Raw genomic sequence first — 15,903 nt, forward strand, 5'->3', positions numbered from 1 at the left:
GAGTCAGACATCCTACTGTCTTTCAGCTTATAATTTACATTATCCGATACATTTTCATGAAATCCACAAAAGTAAAGAGGTAGTACATCTTGTTAACTCACTCCAAATCTTAATAAACAACATAGTATTTCAGAATACTAGCACACCTTCCATCATATTATGTAGTATATTTAGTCTTTAGTATATTTATAGAGTATTATAGGGGGGAGTAAACTACACAGCCTGTCCTACTATATAATACAGACTGCGTAGGCCATCGGTGAATTTATAAACTCATTTTCATATAAAGTGTCCAGCCCATCATATTACAGACTTTATTGTCTATTGTCAGTGGATGTTTGAGGGGGACAGTCATGTCGCAGTGCTTGCGCATGCGCACATATCTTCGCCGAGTCCAACCGAACGCGGCCGAAGAAAAACGATGGGAAACGGTCGGCGGCGCACTATTTGGCAGGAAGGTTTCCCGCGCAGCGCCAGTTGAGACCGGCGGCGGAGCACTATGTGGCAGCGGGGGAGGGGAGGGAAAGAGCTCGGCCGCATTCGGGGCCGCCTGCGCTCATCAAACGCTGCTCATTGAACACACAGTGAGGCAGAGCTGGAGTGGAAATATTCCTTATGCCGCAATATGCGTGAATTTCTAAAATAAACCCGGGGTAAGCGAGCACCCATGCCATAAATGCCACATTTATGCATTGCACTTGAATAAAAGGCGAAATGCGACAAGATTGAGCTCAAATCTGCAGTGGAGGCAGTACAGGGGTTTTGGGGCGAGCTGTGGGGACGCTTGATCCAGACGGTTCTGTTGAAAATGCGTTTCTTGTGCTTCCTTTGTTTCTGCTGCGGGATTGTAAATAAGAGCTTGAGCCAAAATGGCGGCTGGAGCCGTTGAGCTGCGTCGAGCTATGAGCTATTGCACTGCGTTTAGTTACACAAATAACACGGTTTTATCATTTCTGGCTTTATATCCCTCTTGTGTGCTGTCGTAGCTTTTAGAATAAGACATCTGGCTGCATTTGTGAAGAAATGTTAGTGTTTAACGAGGATAGTTAGCGAGATTGAGTCAGTTAGCTAGATATATTTGAATATTTAAAATGACTAATTGCTGTTTTATTAATAAAACGCGCGTTTATTGCTCATTTCGGACTTGTGTTGGTTGTTTAATGGTTGAATGTGGTGTTTTTGCTGTGATGGTATCTCCAGACTGCCAGTTAACTATTATATGTCTGCAATGCTTTTTCTTCCAAAATGATGCTTTCATACACTTGCAAGCCCAGATGCAATATTAGTCATGTGTGTGTGTGTGTTTTGCCATTTTCACTATAACTAGACAACTTGCAGTGCTGCTTGTCATCTTGCTTGTTTTAATGGCAGCACTGAAACCCAATCTGGCCAAGTGATCTCACTGCATTGTTGAAGGTTCTGGCCAGTTGGAAATGTAAGGTCTTGAATTCATTAGTCTCATCTGATGCTCAGTGATCAGGTTGCATTGAGAAAGTCTGCTGTATTTCCACGAGGAACAATGACATGAATCATTCTGGGGGTTTGTTTGGAAGGGGGCGGCGGTTCATTTGTATTTCATGACAGTCTCCTGAAGAGTTTTGTAGGGCACCTCTGGAGGATTAATTTGATCAATTAGGCTTGTAAAGGAGAGATTACAGCAGAGAAACAGGCACTGCGGTGGGTTTAAGTGCTGGAGAATGGGTGGGTTTGATTTAAGCCTTTATTTGATTTGATCTGATTTGCAATATTATTGTGGACCAACCACCTCAAAAAAGCGAAACTTGGGCTTATCATTCATATGCAAGTGTATTTGTGCGTGTATGATAAAAGTATGGTTATATACAATGTCCAGATGGACAAGAACATTGGTTTGTGTGTGTGCGTGTATATTAGAGGTCCACCATAGTGGATTTTACCGATAACAATAAGTAGGTTGGATCACGCTGGCCGATAACCGATTAATCAACCGATATTTTTTAAAATAGTTACTGAATGAAAACAAACATAACACACAAATAGTGCTGAATTTACTACAAAATATTACTGAACAATGATGAAAATATAAAAATATGAACTATACCTTACCTTGATTATTCATGTTAGTTCATAGTACATTAACTACGAGATACACTAAAACATTTTAAAGTTGTATGTTGAAATTAACCTTAATGTTACAAATGGATGTAAAGTGTACCCATTTTCATATAAATCCAAACAGTCATGCTTAAAGATGGCCATCTTTAAATATCTACACAAAGTCCATAGCATTAGTGCTGGGCGGTATGACCAAAAATGTATATCACGGTATTTTTCTAAATTATATCGGTTTCACGGTATATGATGGTATTTTTCCCCCTATGCATGAGCGGGTGTTAATCACATTTTCTACTGATTGAGAGGAAATACTGCAGGAGATTGACTAGAATACCCTGTTTTACTGTCATGACGAGTGAATATTGTAGAAAAATTCCACACTAGAGTTTATACAGGTTTGCAAAGCCCCACAAAATAATGCTATGGAGAGACAACCAATAAAACAGACCTGCAACACACTCATTACAGGCACATGAATATTAAAATATGACCACGGAGAGAAAATAAACAGAGTTGAGGGCACCGTAAGCATTTAAAAAATCTTATCTTGTTGTTATAAAAATCCTATATAACAGCAAACTGCCAAAACGAGGGAGAAACGCGGATATTTGCAATACATAAGAGCACTCTCTAAACAATGACACATCAGTTTAACACAGAAAGAATAAAGCAGTTACTTTTTTGCCAATTCTTCTTTGAATTGTCAGTTTATTTAGTAACTTACATCATTCATTGTCTTTTGTATAGCAGAATAATCCATCGTGTCAATGCGGTCGTGATCAGATGTATATGGTTCAGTGTAGCCTAATCAGTGCACATTTCATTTGAAGAAGACGTGATGAAATATGCGCGCATACACGCTTCAAGTTCACGTTTAGAGCACTATAGTATATGAAATATGTCCATAAAAAAACTTAAACGCGCTCGCTCTGGTCTATATCTGATATATGATCCATGTGGTGAGCGTTGTTAATCTCATCACGGTGCTCCAGTCCGCGCAGAAACCGCTCTCTCTCTCTCGCGCGCGCCGCGTGTAGTTTGAATTCTGCACTGTGATCAAGGGCTGAATCCGGAATCGCCCCTTATAACCTCAAATAAGGCATTATTTGGAGGGGACAGCGCTTAGTGGTGTCCGAAACCATAGTGGACGTTATTGAGTGCACTCATTCTATCCCACATCGCACCGCAATAACGAGTGTAAAGCCGATGTACACACAACGGTTGTCCGACTTCACGCACTCATTTTCATTCACTCCTTCAAATAAAGTGATAACGGGATAATAGGGAATAGTGAATGAGGGTATAGGAGGCGATCTCGGATTCTGTAATGTGATCTCAGCGGTGCTCTGACTGCTCTCACTAGTACAGTGCAACACTGAAATGCGTCCCCTCTTAAACAATGACGCGCTGCGCCGCGTTCCGAACGTTGTTTAAGCGACATACCGGTATTGCGGTATCATCAAAATTCATATCATAACAAAAATAAATACCGGTATTCGGTATGAACCGGTATACCGCCCAGCACTACATAGCATTGAAAATAGATCGATTTTATGAATACTCTCCTACTTTATTTCTCTCCTAGAACACTTGATGATTATCTAATCAAAGTGACCCAATATCTATTAGTGATGACAAAAAAATAACTGAAATCGAATCATTAGTTTATATGTTTCAGTCTTCAGTCAAATATGCAACTTTGCTGCATAACGAATTAGGGCTAGGTGATATGGCCAAAAAAATCATATCTCTGTATTTTTTGGTTAGATGGCAATATACAGTATACTGTATATCTCAGTATTTTCTAAATTTTTCTATTTGGATTAAAAAAAACAAAATCTGTATTTATTTTTAAAAAAATTCTCTCACATCCTGGCCAATGATGTCCTACAAACAATGTTGATATTGAAGGCTATGAAAACAAATATAGTGAATGTAATGTAGGCTATGCAATATATTATGTACAAAGGGGGTTAAAATCACATTACATTCTAACATTGTAACATTACAATCTAAATAAAAAAATAAGATTTTGTTTTTAAATTCACTAAACTAAAAATGAAAGTAAAAACAAAAGCACAGGCTAACTATATTAGCCTATATTTGATATATGATACCCCATTAAAATTGTCACTTTCATAAAAATACACTTGTAGGTTTAAAATTACACTTATGGCACATTTATTGTCCAACAAATATTTTAGCAATATGTATATTTTAGTCAGAATTATTGCGCTCTGTCTGTTTAGCGGAGATTTGTTTGCAGAAGGCTTGTCCTCTCTTGACAGCAAAATTGACATATTTGCTAGATTTGCCGGCGATTTTGATTCCCCCCTTCAGCTCAGGCTGGAAACCTGTACATTATTTTATCCTGCTTCCGTTACAAATCTGCGGGAACCAATCACAAACTGGCTTATCCATCTGATGCGCTATTGGCAGGTTTAACACGATGCCCATAGAGAGACGGCAAGCAGCTTTTTGTTTACATTCAACATGGCAGCCACCGAAGCGCAGCAACCCGTTGATCACGCCTCTTGTGCAGTAGAAATGACAGAGCAGACTCCCCGGACCAATGTTCAATCTTAAAAGATTGACCTTGGTCTGGTGATAGCCAGACAACATATTTGCAGGACTTTCTAACATTTACAGATGGAGAATATACCTGTGAAATGTAAGTTATTCATTGAGGAAAGCACCACATTTCAAACACATTAAACACTGCAAATATTTAACTGTCAGCACAAGTATCCTATCTGACAGGAAAAGCTGTTTTAAACTATATGCGTGTGTTTGTCACATTGTTTTAACCTCTCGAGGTACTGCTAATGTTAGCGTCCTCTCAGCCTCGACGACAAACATACTGCTGTTTTTTCTAATTATGCTGCATCTAGTTAACAAATTAATTACTTTATAATATGAAAACGCGTACGGATACAGTTTCATTGTCTCTTGTGCTTTGTAATGACAGCGGACTAGGGGTGTAACGATATATCGTTAATCGTCTATATCGCGATATAAAAATGTGACGATATGTATCGTTGATGTAAGCGATATGATTCACAATTATTGGTTGTTATCCAAGGCTCAACTTGTTATATTTATATGGTATAAATCACCCAAAAAATGTAAACTCTGTCGTCATGTACTCACCCTCATGTAACTTCCAAACACTTATGAAGATATTCCTTATAAAACCTGAGAGCTTTCTGTTCCTCCATTTAAAGTCCATTCCTCGTAAAAAATAACTAATGGAGTGTCTAATCCAAATCCATGTCTTCTGAAGAGATGCAATGGCTTTATATATAATGAACAGATTTACCACGACGCTCATACTGTAGTAAACACGGACGTTCAAATGATTGCGTGACGTGTGACGCAGTGAGTAAATGCAGAATTAAAATTTTTGATTTTGATTTTTTTAGACTCTCGTACATTTCATTTGTCTGGCTACTCCATTGACAAGCATTAACTACCTTGAAGGCAGGTACTCTGTTAAAGTTTAAAACTATTGGATCTGCCCAGAGCCACTGCCATAACCAATCGCTAACGTTTAATCGTGACACATGTCATCTCAAGCTAGCGCTCAACGTCATCGTTCTCAGCCACTCCCTCTGTTTGCTGATTGGACCGGTTAAAATTTGACCGGAGAAAACCAGAGAATATACTGCAATCCCAGACGGAGTACTGAAGGAAAATGAAAATTGAGTGGAAGTACGTAGGAGGGCGGAGCCAGGCTATGACATTACTACATTGAACGACTAGTGACTATGTTGAATATAATGTATAAAAATGCAATGGAGGAATATATGTGTGTCCTGATAATACAATAATAATAAAATAAAAATAAAAACATTTTATTTTGGCTTAAAATATCGCGATACATACCGTATCGTGAGTTCAGTATCGCGATTTATATCGAATCATGCCACGAGTGTATCGTTACACCCCTACCGTGGACCCTTCTCAGCTGATGCATCCTAGAAAAACATCGGCATGGATTTTTACAGATTAACTGATGAATGAATCAATCGACCTCTAGCGTATGTGTATATATACACACAAACAAGACGTAGTATTATATGTTTTGCCTTTTGTAAATACCCAATGGTGTTCTTGTCCAGCCGGCCATTGTACAATACTTTTTTTTTAAAACTTATCATTTTCTTTTTGAATCCTTTCCCTGGTTTCATGTTATGAATACTGTTCAATAACATCATTTTTCTGCATCATTGAGCTGTAAATTCCCTCTCTTCAATTGCCATTATAGAAGCCACTGGCCAACATTTGATACAGCTCAGTACTTCTGCCTCTACAGCTCAAATATATTAGATTCTCGCACGCTGAAAAATGCATATACTGAAATGCTCCATTATCCATGTGCAGGTATTTAACACAGCACGACTGAGTTCAGTTATAGCCAAGATTTTGACATGCTGGAAATTCATTATCATAAATGTAGGAATATAGCCAAAATAAAACGTAATTTTCCACCTAGATTATCATTACTGTAATGTGATGACAAAGATTTATATTGAGTATAAATGATGCATCATGACGGTATTTGTTGTGTTGCCTTTAATTGATGCTGATTTAAATTAAAAATGTTGCATTGCAGCAAATCAGTCATTGCAAAAATACTGTATTAGAGTAAGAATCTAAGGAGAATACTATTGAAATTTGAAACCTATAAACAGTAGCTGTGTGGATGCATTTGGAAGTAAAATGAGCTTTAAAACATGAAGGATATTGTAACTATATTGAGGAAATGCATTGCAAATCCTTAGTTCAAGTATCAAAAACTTTGTCATCATCTCACCACCTTTATCTAAAAGTAACATGGCAGCATGCTGTGAAAAGGACGGCTGACCTTGAGGTAAATTTGACTATCTTGCTCATTGTTTTCATTGGAGATGCAGACTGTACAATTGAAAATGCAAGCAGTGTTATTATTCGAGTCTAGCTGTGTTGGAAAAGATTATTTTCATGCATTAAAGCATCTTTGATTTATTGCAGATGATTGCACTAGGTCATGTTCGTGTGCAATGGACTGTTGTATTAAACATATTCTGGTTTTGATTTAGTTGGACGGTCTGGTTGAACAACTTGCCTTGGTCTGGCCGGCTGACATCGTGTAAGGAAGCCCCGAGCTCCCTGCGCTTGTAGCGTACGCCTGTTGTGTTGTGTAACAACGTCTGCTTGGCTTCCTGAATAATGCAAGTCTCATGTCATGGCTGATCTGCTCTGCTTTCTTTAGTCTTTTGAGTGTCTGGATGTCAGAAGCAGCTGAATGGATGCATCGTTTAATGAATGCTGATTTCCAAAGCATAACATTTTATGTGGGGTCCACATTTAAAGGCAAGACACCCCAGGTAAAACGTTCAATTAATGGATAATAGATTGATGGCATTAAAAATTAAAATATGCACTAATTTGCATACATTTCCAGAACCGAAATCTGAATTTTCATTTAGTTGAGAACGAGATGTTATGCTGCGTTCACACCAAACACGAATAGAGCGTCAGGAGTGAGTGATTTCAATGTTAAGTCAATGAAAAGGCGCGTTGACGCTAGAGCTGCAACTAACGATTATTTTTTCTGTCGACTAATCTTACGATTATTTTTTCGGTTAGTCGACTAATCTAACGATTATTTTCCGGATTAATCTTATGATTCTTTTTTACTGATTATTGTATTTCAAAGAGGGTAGTGAATTTGTATATTATTTTAACATGAAATCAATGAATGATGACAATATTAATTGTATTTCAGGAAGGGTAGTGTACATAGTATGCCATTTTATAATGAAATATATGAACACAAGAAGCTTTTTAAACATAATATATAATGATACTATTCATCATAAAATGTATACAGAGTAGGCCTAATTAGGAAAATTTGTTTACTATAGTAGTTGAGTATGATTTACTCATTGATTTGTGTCAATAGTAAACGAAAATGCACTTGTATTTATCTGCAAAAGGTTCACACACAGAAGCTTTCAGCATAGTTTTAATATAGTATAACTAGTCGTCTATTTTGAAGATACATGTGCATAAACAACGACTAAAGCTGCCAGAAGTTTTTGCCCAAACTTCAAAGACACATTTAAATGATTAAAGCTAGAGGCATATCTTAACTTTAATGTTACTTTAATCATGCAAACTACCTATATACAGCATGTTATTATGCATATGTGTTTGGGACAGAGGGGAACCAGGTCGCATTAACAGGAGATATATGCAGCCCATAATAAATAAAAGCACGAGACGTACTGGGGTCGGAGAAGAACACCGGAAAATGTGACCGTCTCTTGCAATACACGCGCCACGGTTCAGCTGCGCGAGAGAACACTGGCAGCAGGGTTGCCAGGTTTTCACAACAAAACCCACCCATTCGTTACTCAAAACTAGCCCAAAACAAGCCCAATCGCGTTTCGGGGAGGTTCTCTGGTAAACATCGTGTTCGGGGGGTTAAATATGTGTGTTTTTTTTGCAGGGCTGCCTGCTAAAATTCTCATTCCCGGGGCTAAATATCACATAGTTGGGATCGCTTCAACCCGCGGACATGAGACACAGCCCACGGCAACAGTGTAGAAGTAGCCCAATTCCGCGGAAAAAATGCGGACTTGGCAACACTGATTGGCAGTGTGAAAGCTCCCGCTCTTAACCCCTTAAAGGGTTCGTTCACCCAAACATTGTCAGACACTTCTGTCATTAATTTCTCACCCTCATGTCGTTCCAAACCCGTCAGACCTTCGTTCATCTTCAGAACACAAATTAAGATATTTTTGATGAAATCCGGGAGCTTTCTGACCCCTCCATGGGCAGCTATTTAATTAACACTTTCAAGGCCCAGAAAGATAGTAAAAACATTGTTAAATAGTCCATGTGACTCCAGTGGTTCAACCTTTATGTTATGAAGCCACAAGAATAGTTTTTGTGCGCAAAAAAACGATCAAAATAACGACTTTATTCAACAATTTCTTCTCTTCTGTGTCGGACTCTTATGCTGTTGACGCAGTTTGAACAGTGCAGCGCTTCTCCCACCCCTATTAAAGTTAAACGATTTTATATCACAGTAGGCCTGACGCGATTGGTCGATACAATCGACTGCGTCGACGCTGTTAATTAGTCGACTGGGTAAGTTGGGTACGATATGAAATTGTATTAGTACCGGTACTTTAAAAATGACAACACTCTTAACAAAAGCAGTATTTCTTAATTTTTACTCTTTTAGTTTTACATTTTGTCAAGGGCTTGTTTACATTTATACTTTTTTATAGTACACTACTGAAGGCCAACGTTGCAAGTTAAATGTTTTTAAGTAAAATTGTTGAAAATTATTGCGATAAATTAGTCGATAGATTAATCGATTCATCGATATAAAAATAGTTGTTAGTGGCAGCCCTACATCACAGTCCATACATCAGAAAAATACTTTCAAAAGCCAGGAAAAAAAATGTTTTTAGGAATAAAATGTTACAAAAACCAGGCAAATGTAATGTGAACAAACCCTTCAGAATATAGATAGGGAAACACTGTAATGTTTGGTGTATGTAAGTGCCGCTGAAGTGGAGATTTCTGACTCACAGCTTTAAAGATGTACTGTAATTGAAATCTACAGGCGCAAATAGATAAAGGGCTGTAAAGTAAACGCTTATGATTTTTTTGGATGCTTTCTTTCCACTTTATGAAAAGTCAAATGGCTCAAAATCTCAGAATTGAGGAAAAACAAGGTTTTTGCCTGTAATGTTTTTCCTTAATGTCAACATAATCACATTTTACCCTATTTACCATGTTTTTATGTTTTAGGATTCAAGTCTTGAGTGTTTCATTTAAAATGATAGTCCATCCAAAAATGAAGACTCTTTCATCATTGACTCACCTTCATGTTTTTCCAAACTTGTATGACTGACTGAAAAGAAGATATTGTGTATGATATGTTGGTAACCAGACAGTTCTGTTCCCATTGACTCCCATTTATATGGACGATGCAAGTCAATGGGATTGAGAACCAAAACTGTTCGGTTGCCAACATTCTTCATCAAGTTTGTTCTCAACCCCAAATCGCGTGGCTTATTACCGGCTACTGGGAAATGAAAATGTGATGGTTTACATTCCCTGAGCGTTTTCTGAACGTTTAAGCTGATGTTCTTTTATCTATTTATTTTTAGGTTGCTGAAGCCCTTTCCAAAGGAGGTCTGGATCAGTACCCATCTGCGCGGGCCCTGAGTGGGCTGGCACGACCCGTCCTGCCCACTCAATATTGAGCACCAAACATTCCTGAGACTCAGACGGGCATCGGGGGGAACCATATTACATGCCAGCGGCTTTTGTGTTTTTTTTGACTGCCCCCTTTAGGTTTACCCCCCTTTGCCTTGATACTCTTTCATTCATCCGAAAGAGTAAAGGGATATTTTCACCCTAGTGTGGCAGCCGGGCTGCTCCTCCACACACAGATGAATGAAGACCCCATTCGGGAAGAACGCAGCCCAGAGATCCAGAGCTGATGCAGGTTAGAGCGCCTTTTGATTGGTTGACGACCAATCACGTCTGAAATCTGTTTTTAATATGAGCTGTATTTGCTGTCTCTGATTGAAGGGCATCCTGGTGTCTCTGCAAATATGATGAAGAAAAAGAACTCTCATAAGTAAGTGTTATCTGCTTGTGTTTTAGGGCGTATATTATATTGCATAATATTGTTATATTTCTACACTTATATTGATCAATGTAATGATTATAATCAGAGTTAAATATTGGGTGAAGGATACATTTGTATTATTTGTTTGTGTTTTAATGTCCGCATATTAATTATATTAATATTTAAAATACTACACACATACTGATTATAAGAAATATAACATTTATGAATTTAATCTTTATCAGAGTTAAATATTAGGTAAAGGATATTTTTTTTTATTTTGTGTTTTAAGGCTGAATATGTGAATGAGTTGTGAATTTCTTTAATTTTTTTTATAATGCTACACTCCTATTGATCATTCTAAATATATAATTTATGAATTGAATTATTAAAATAGAGTTGAGAATTGAGAATTAGGTGAAGCATCATTTATTTGCTTGTTTTGTGGCTTAATCTGTGAATTTATGTAGCATTTTTATATTACATTTAAAAAATATATTTATCTCATTGGTCGTAATAAATATAACATTTATGAATTTGATATTTATCATTATCAGAGGTAAATATTATGTAAAGTTTAAGGCTAAATGTGTGAGTATGAATTTTAATTATTATTTTGTATATATAAAAAAAATATTTTATTTTGTTTGATTATATTTATTATATATTTATTATATATATTTATTCATGTTTTTTTTTAATCTTATTGATCATATATATATATATATATATATATATATATAACAGTTTTAATATAATTTAATTTAAATAATTTAATAATCATCATTACCAGAGTTAAATATTCAGGGAAGCATATTTTTTAGGGCTGAATGTGTAAATGTGATTTTTAATTATTATAATGTAATATTTTTATTAATTTTTTAGTGCATATTAATAATAATAAATGAACATTTATGAATTTAATGATCATTATCAGTGTTAAATAATAGGTGAAGCATAAAATGATTTACTAAAGATTAAAGCTGAAGTGTGTATTTATTTATTTTTTGTTAAAACACTTTCTTCTTGTTTGAGATGGGATCTGTTTGACAATCCCAACCAGTCCCATATGGATGAGGTGGTGGTGGTGTCGCCGTCTGTCTGTTTGTTGGGGGTGTTGTTGAAATGACTCCCTTCACCTTTAAACTGATTCAGAATTCAACATCTGTGGAGTTTCAAATGTGTCATTAAACAGATGTTAGTGCTGATATCTGATGATAATGACATAATCTCACAGGAAGCACAAAAGCAGCGTAGGGCCCACCAAAGCAGTGGCTCAGCCCAGGCGGAACATCGTGGGCTGTCGTATCCAGCACATCTGGAAGGAGGGCAGTGGCGCGGCGTCGCAGTGGAAAGGCACCGTGTTAGACCAGGTGCCCGTCAACCCCTCGCTCTACCTGATTAAATATGACGGCTTTGACTGCGTCTACGGCCTGGAGCTGCATAAAGACGAGAGGGTGCAAGGACTCGAGGTTCTGCCAGACAGACTAGGTACGTCCAGAACAAACCTGTTCGGTTTCAGTTTATTGACAGCAGAGCGTTATTAATGACTGTTAATGCTGTTGACCAGCAACGAACAGGAAATACATTTTATTTCATTATTACACGATCAGGGATAACATTATGACCTCGCAACTTGCAGGACTTAAAGGATCTGCTGCTAACATCTTTGTACCAGATACCACAGCACACCTTCAGGGGTCTAGTGTTTACCCAATACTATCAGTCATAATATACTCCTAACCGTATGCCACCAGCTCTGAATATGTTGAATTTATGTCCTACTATTCTGGTTTTTCTTATTGACACTAATAACTATGTGCTATCTCTGTTTTCAGTATTTGTACCATGACTTGCAACTGCATCTCATTTCTATCTCCGGACTGGGCAAATGTCTACCGTCCATTTAACTGATTAATTAAGTATATGAAATGACTGTTTATGATTACGTGAATGGACTGTCTATTCTGTTACTGCTTGTAAAGTGTCCTTGAGCTTGGGAAAGGCACTATATAAATTAAACGTATTATTATTATTATTAGTGGAGTCCATATTTCGACGGGTCAGGGCTGTTTTGGCAGCAAAAGGGGGATCAACACAATATTAGAAATCATGTTATACGGTCATAATGTTATGTCATCAGGCATAACATTATGACCGTATAACATTATGATTTCTAATACTGTGTTGATCCCCCTTTTGCTGCCAAAACAGCCCTGTTCCTAACCTAATATCATATTAATATTTTTTTAAATGTTGCATTTATATTGATCATAATAAATATTCTCAAACACAGGCAAATAAAAATATTCATCACCTAATATTTAATGCTGGTTCACCATCAAACAAACTCTTATTGAAATATGTGCTGGTGTTTAGTTCCGTTATGATCAATACACAATTAGGCTGGATTCTCTCCAAAATGAGCACTATCTCTAACATCGGATGACTTTAGAATGTGGACTTTTACAGCATGACTTACTTTCATGCAGTTATAAACGTGTGCCTTGCTTATTGAGTGAATTATGGTTCCCAGATTTACTGCCGTGGATGATGTTTCCGATCCCGCCACTCATCACGTCTTGCTTTCTCTCACATCTTTCAGCCTCGACACGCATCAGCGACGCCCACCTGGCCGACACCATGATCGGCAAAGCTGTGGAGCACATGTTCGAGACGGAGGACGGCACTAAGAACGAGTGGAGGGGAATGGTTCTGGCCCGGGCGCCCATCATGAACACGTGGTTTTACATCACGTACGAGAAAGACCCAGTGCTCTACATGTATCAGCTGCTCGATGACTATAAAGACGGAGATCTGAGGATCATGCCAGACTCGAGTGAGTGTTTTCAGTGCTTGTGATGATCTAAATTGATGAAGCTCATATCAGTGTCATTAAATGGTAACTGGTCTTTTAAATTTGACAATTTAAAATTTCTGTTAATAGCAGTGAAAAACCAATATGGGTTTTTCAGTGGATGATGGGAATATAGATATTTAGAGAGTGGTTCATGTATGATAAAATGCTGTTATATAAATAATACACACACACATACACCGATCAGGCATAACATTATAACACTGATTATCTCTTCATCATGGCACCTGTTAGTGGGCGGGATATATTAGGCAGCAAGTGAACATTTTGTCCTCAAAGTTGATGCGTTAGAAGCAGGTAAAGCGTAAGGATTTGAGCGAGTTTGACAAGGGCTGAAATTGTGATGGCTAGACGACTGGACATCATCTCCAGAACTGCAGCTCTTGTGGGGTGTTCCCGGTCTGCAGTGGTCAGTCTCTATCAAAAGTGCACCAAGGAAGGAACAGTGGTGAACCGGCAACAGGGTCATGGGCGGCCAAAGCTCATTGATACATGTGGGGAGCGAAGGCTAGCCCGTGTGGTCCGATCAATCAGACGAGCTACTGGAGCTCAGATTGCTGTTAATGCGGATTCTGATAGAAAGGTGTCAGAATACACAGTGCATCACAGTTTGTTGTGAATGGGGCGGCATAGCCGCAGACCAGTCAGGGTGCCCATGCTGACCCCTGTCCACTGCACAAAAAAAAGCACGTTGACCACGCAGCAATGGAAGAAGGTGGCCTGGTCTGATGAATCATGTTTTCTTTTACATCACGTGGGGAACACATGGCACCAAGTGCACTATGGGAAGAAGGCAAGCTGGCGGAGGCAGTGATGCTCTGGGCAATGTTCTGCTGGGAAACCTTGGGTTGCCATTCATGTGGATGTTACTTTGACACGTACCACCTACCTAAACATTATTTCAGACCGGAATGGTTTGAGAAGCACAATAAGTTTGAGGTGTTTGGCCTCCAAATTTCCCAGATCTCAATCCAATCGAGCATCTGTGGGATGTGCTGAACAAACAAGTCTGATCCATGGAGGCCCCGCCTCGCAACTTACAGGACTTAAAGGATCTGCTGCTAACATCTTGGTGCCAGATACCACAGCACACCTTCAGGGGTCTAGTGTTTACCCAATACTATCAGTCATAATATACTCCTAACCGTATGCCACCAGCTCTGAATATGTTGAATTTATGTCCTACTATTCTGGTTTTTCTTATTGACACTAATAACTATGTGCTATCTCTGTTTTCAGTTCGTATTTGTATCATGACTTGCAACTGCATCTCATTTCTATCTCCGGACTGGGCAAATGTCTACCGTCCATTTAACTGATTAATTAAGTACATGAAATGACTGTTTATGATTAGGTGAAAAATCGACTGTCTATTCTGTTACTGCTTGTAAAGTGTCCTTGAGCTTAGGAAAGGCGCTATATAAATTAAACTTTTTATTATTATTATTATTATTATTAGTGGAGTCCATGCTTCAACAGGTCAGGGCTGTTTTGGCAGCAAAAGGGGGGACCAACACAATATTAGGTCATAATGTTATGCCTGATCTGTGTGTGTGTGTGTATGTGTGTGTGTGTGTATATATATATATATATAACAATCTTAGAGTTTATAACAAAAAAAACAATGTTAGAGTTGAACATTTTATTCTATTGACAACTTCCAAAAATAATATTTAGTGATTTATGGGATGAGTAGTTAAATGATGCACAATTTGAGTCGTTTTTATAATGAAAGAGTCAGTTATATTGAATAATTATTCCCATGCGTTGCAGACGACTCGCCCCCAGCGGAGCGTGAGCCCGGAGAGGTCGTGGACAGCCTCGTGGGGAAGCAGGTGGAATATGCCAAAGAGGACGGCTCTAAACGAACTGGCATGGTTATTCATCAGGTGGAAGCCAAGCCCTCCGTCTACTTCATCAAGTTTGATGACGACTTTCACATTTACGTCTATGACCTGGTGAAAACATCGTAGGCAGCGAAACGCCCCGCGGGACGAGGAGAGGGGGAGGAGTTTCACGTAACCATGTGATTCACACAAACGTTTTTGCCAAAAGTTCTTTCAAAACATTTCTTGTAACATCTTCTGGAAATGGAATAGTGGATATTTCAGTGGATTACCACTAGTCAAGTGTCTCTTATTGTTGTAGGATGAACGGACATCACATCCCCCCCGACATACACGTAAGCTTCATATTTCAGAGGTTCGTCTCGAGCATTTCCCATTCCTGTCGTCATTACAAAGACGCGGTGTCATGTTCATCGGGGGAAAAAACCCGGAGGTTGCGTCTG

The 15,903-nt window shown here is 38.3% G+C and overlaps 1 protein-coding gene across 1 annotated transcript in view; it reads left to right on the forward strand.

Moving 5' to 3' along the window:
* Positions 1–503: 503 nt before the first annotated feature.
* Positions 504–15,903, forward strand: part of spina (spindlin a) — a 17,212-nt gene continuing 1,812 nt past the window's right edge. Inside the window, exons 1-6 of the mRNA XM_079804419.1 lie at positions 504–653; positions 10,269–10,609; positions 10,696–10,744; positions 11,973–12,226; positions 13,341–13,574; positions 15,387–15,903. The exon at positions 15,387–15,903 is cut by the window's right edge and continues 1,812 nt beyond it. Of these exons, the coding sequence (XP_079660545.1) occupies positions 10,558–10,609; positions 10,696–10,744; positions 11,973–12,226; positions 13,341–13,574; positions 15,387–15,586 (789 nt within the window). The 5' untranslated portion in view covers positions 504–653; positions 10,269–10,557 and the 3' untranslated portion in view covers positions 15,587–15,903. The remainder of the gene's footprint in view (positions 654–10,268; positions 10,610–10,695; positions 10,745–11,972; positions 12,227–13,340; positions 13,575–15,386) is intronic.

The sequence above is a fragment of the Gobio gobio genome (assembly GCF_949357685.1).
Source record: "Gobio gobio genome assembly, chromosome: 22".
Lineage (NCBI taxonomy): Eukaryota > Metazoa > Chordata > Actinopteri > Cypriniformes > Gobionidae > Gobio > Gobio gobio.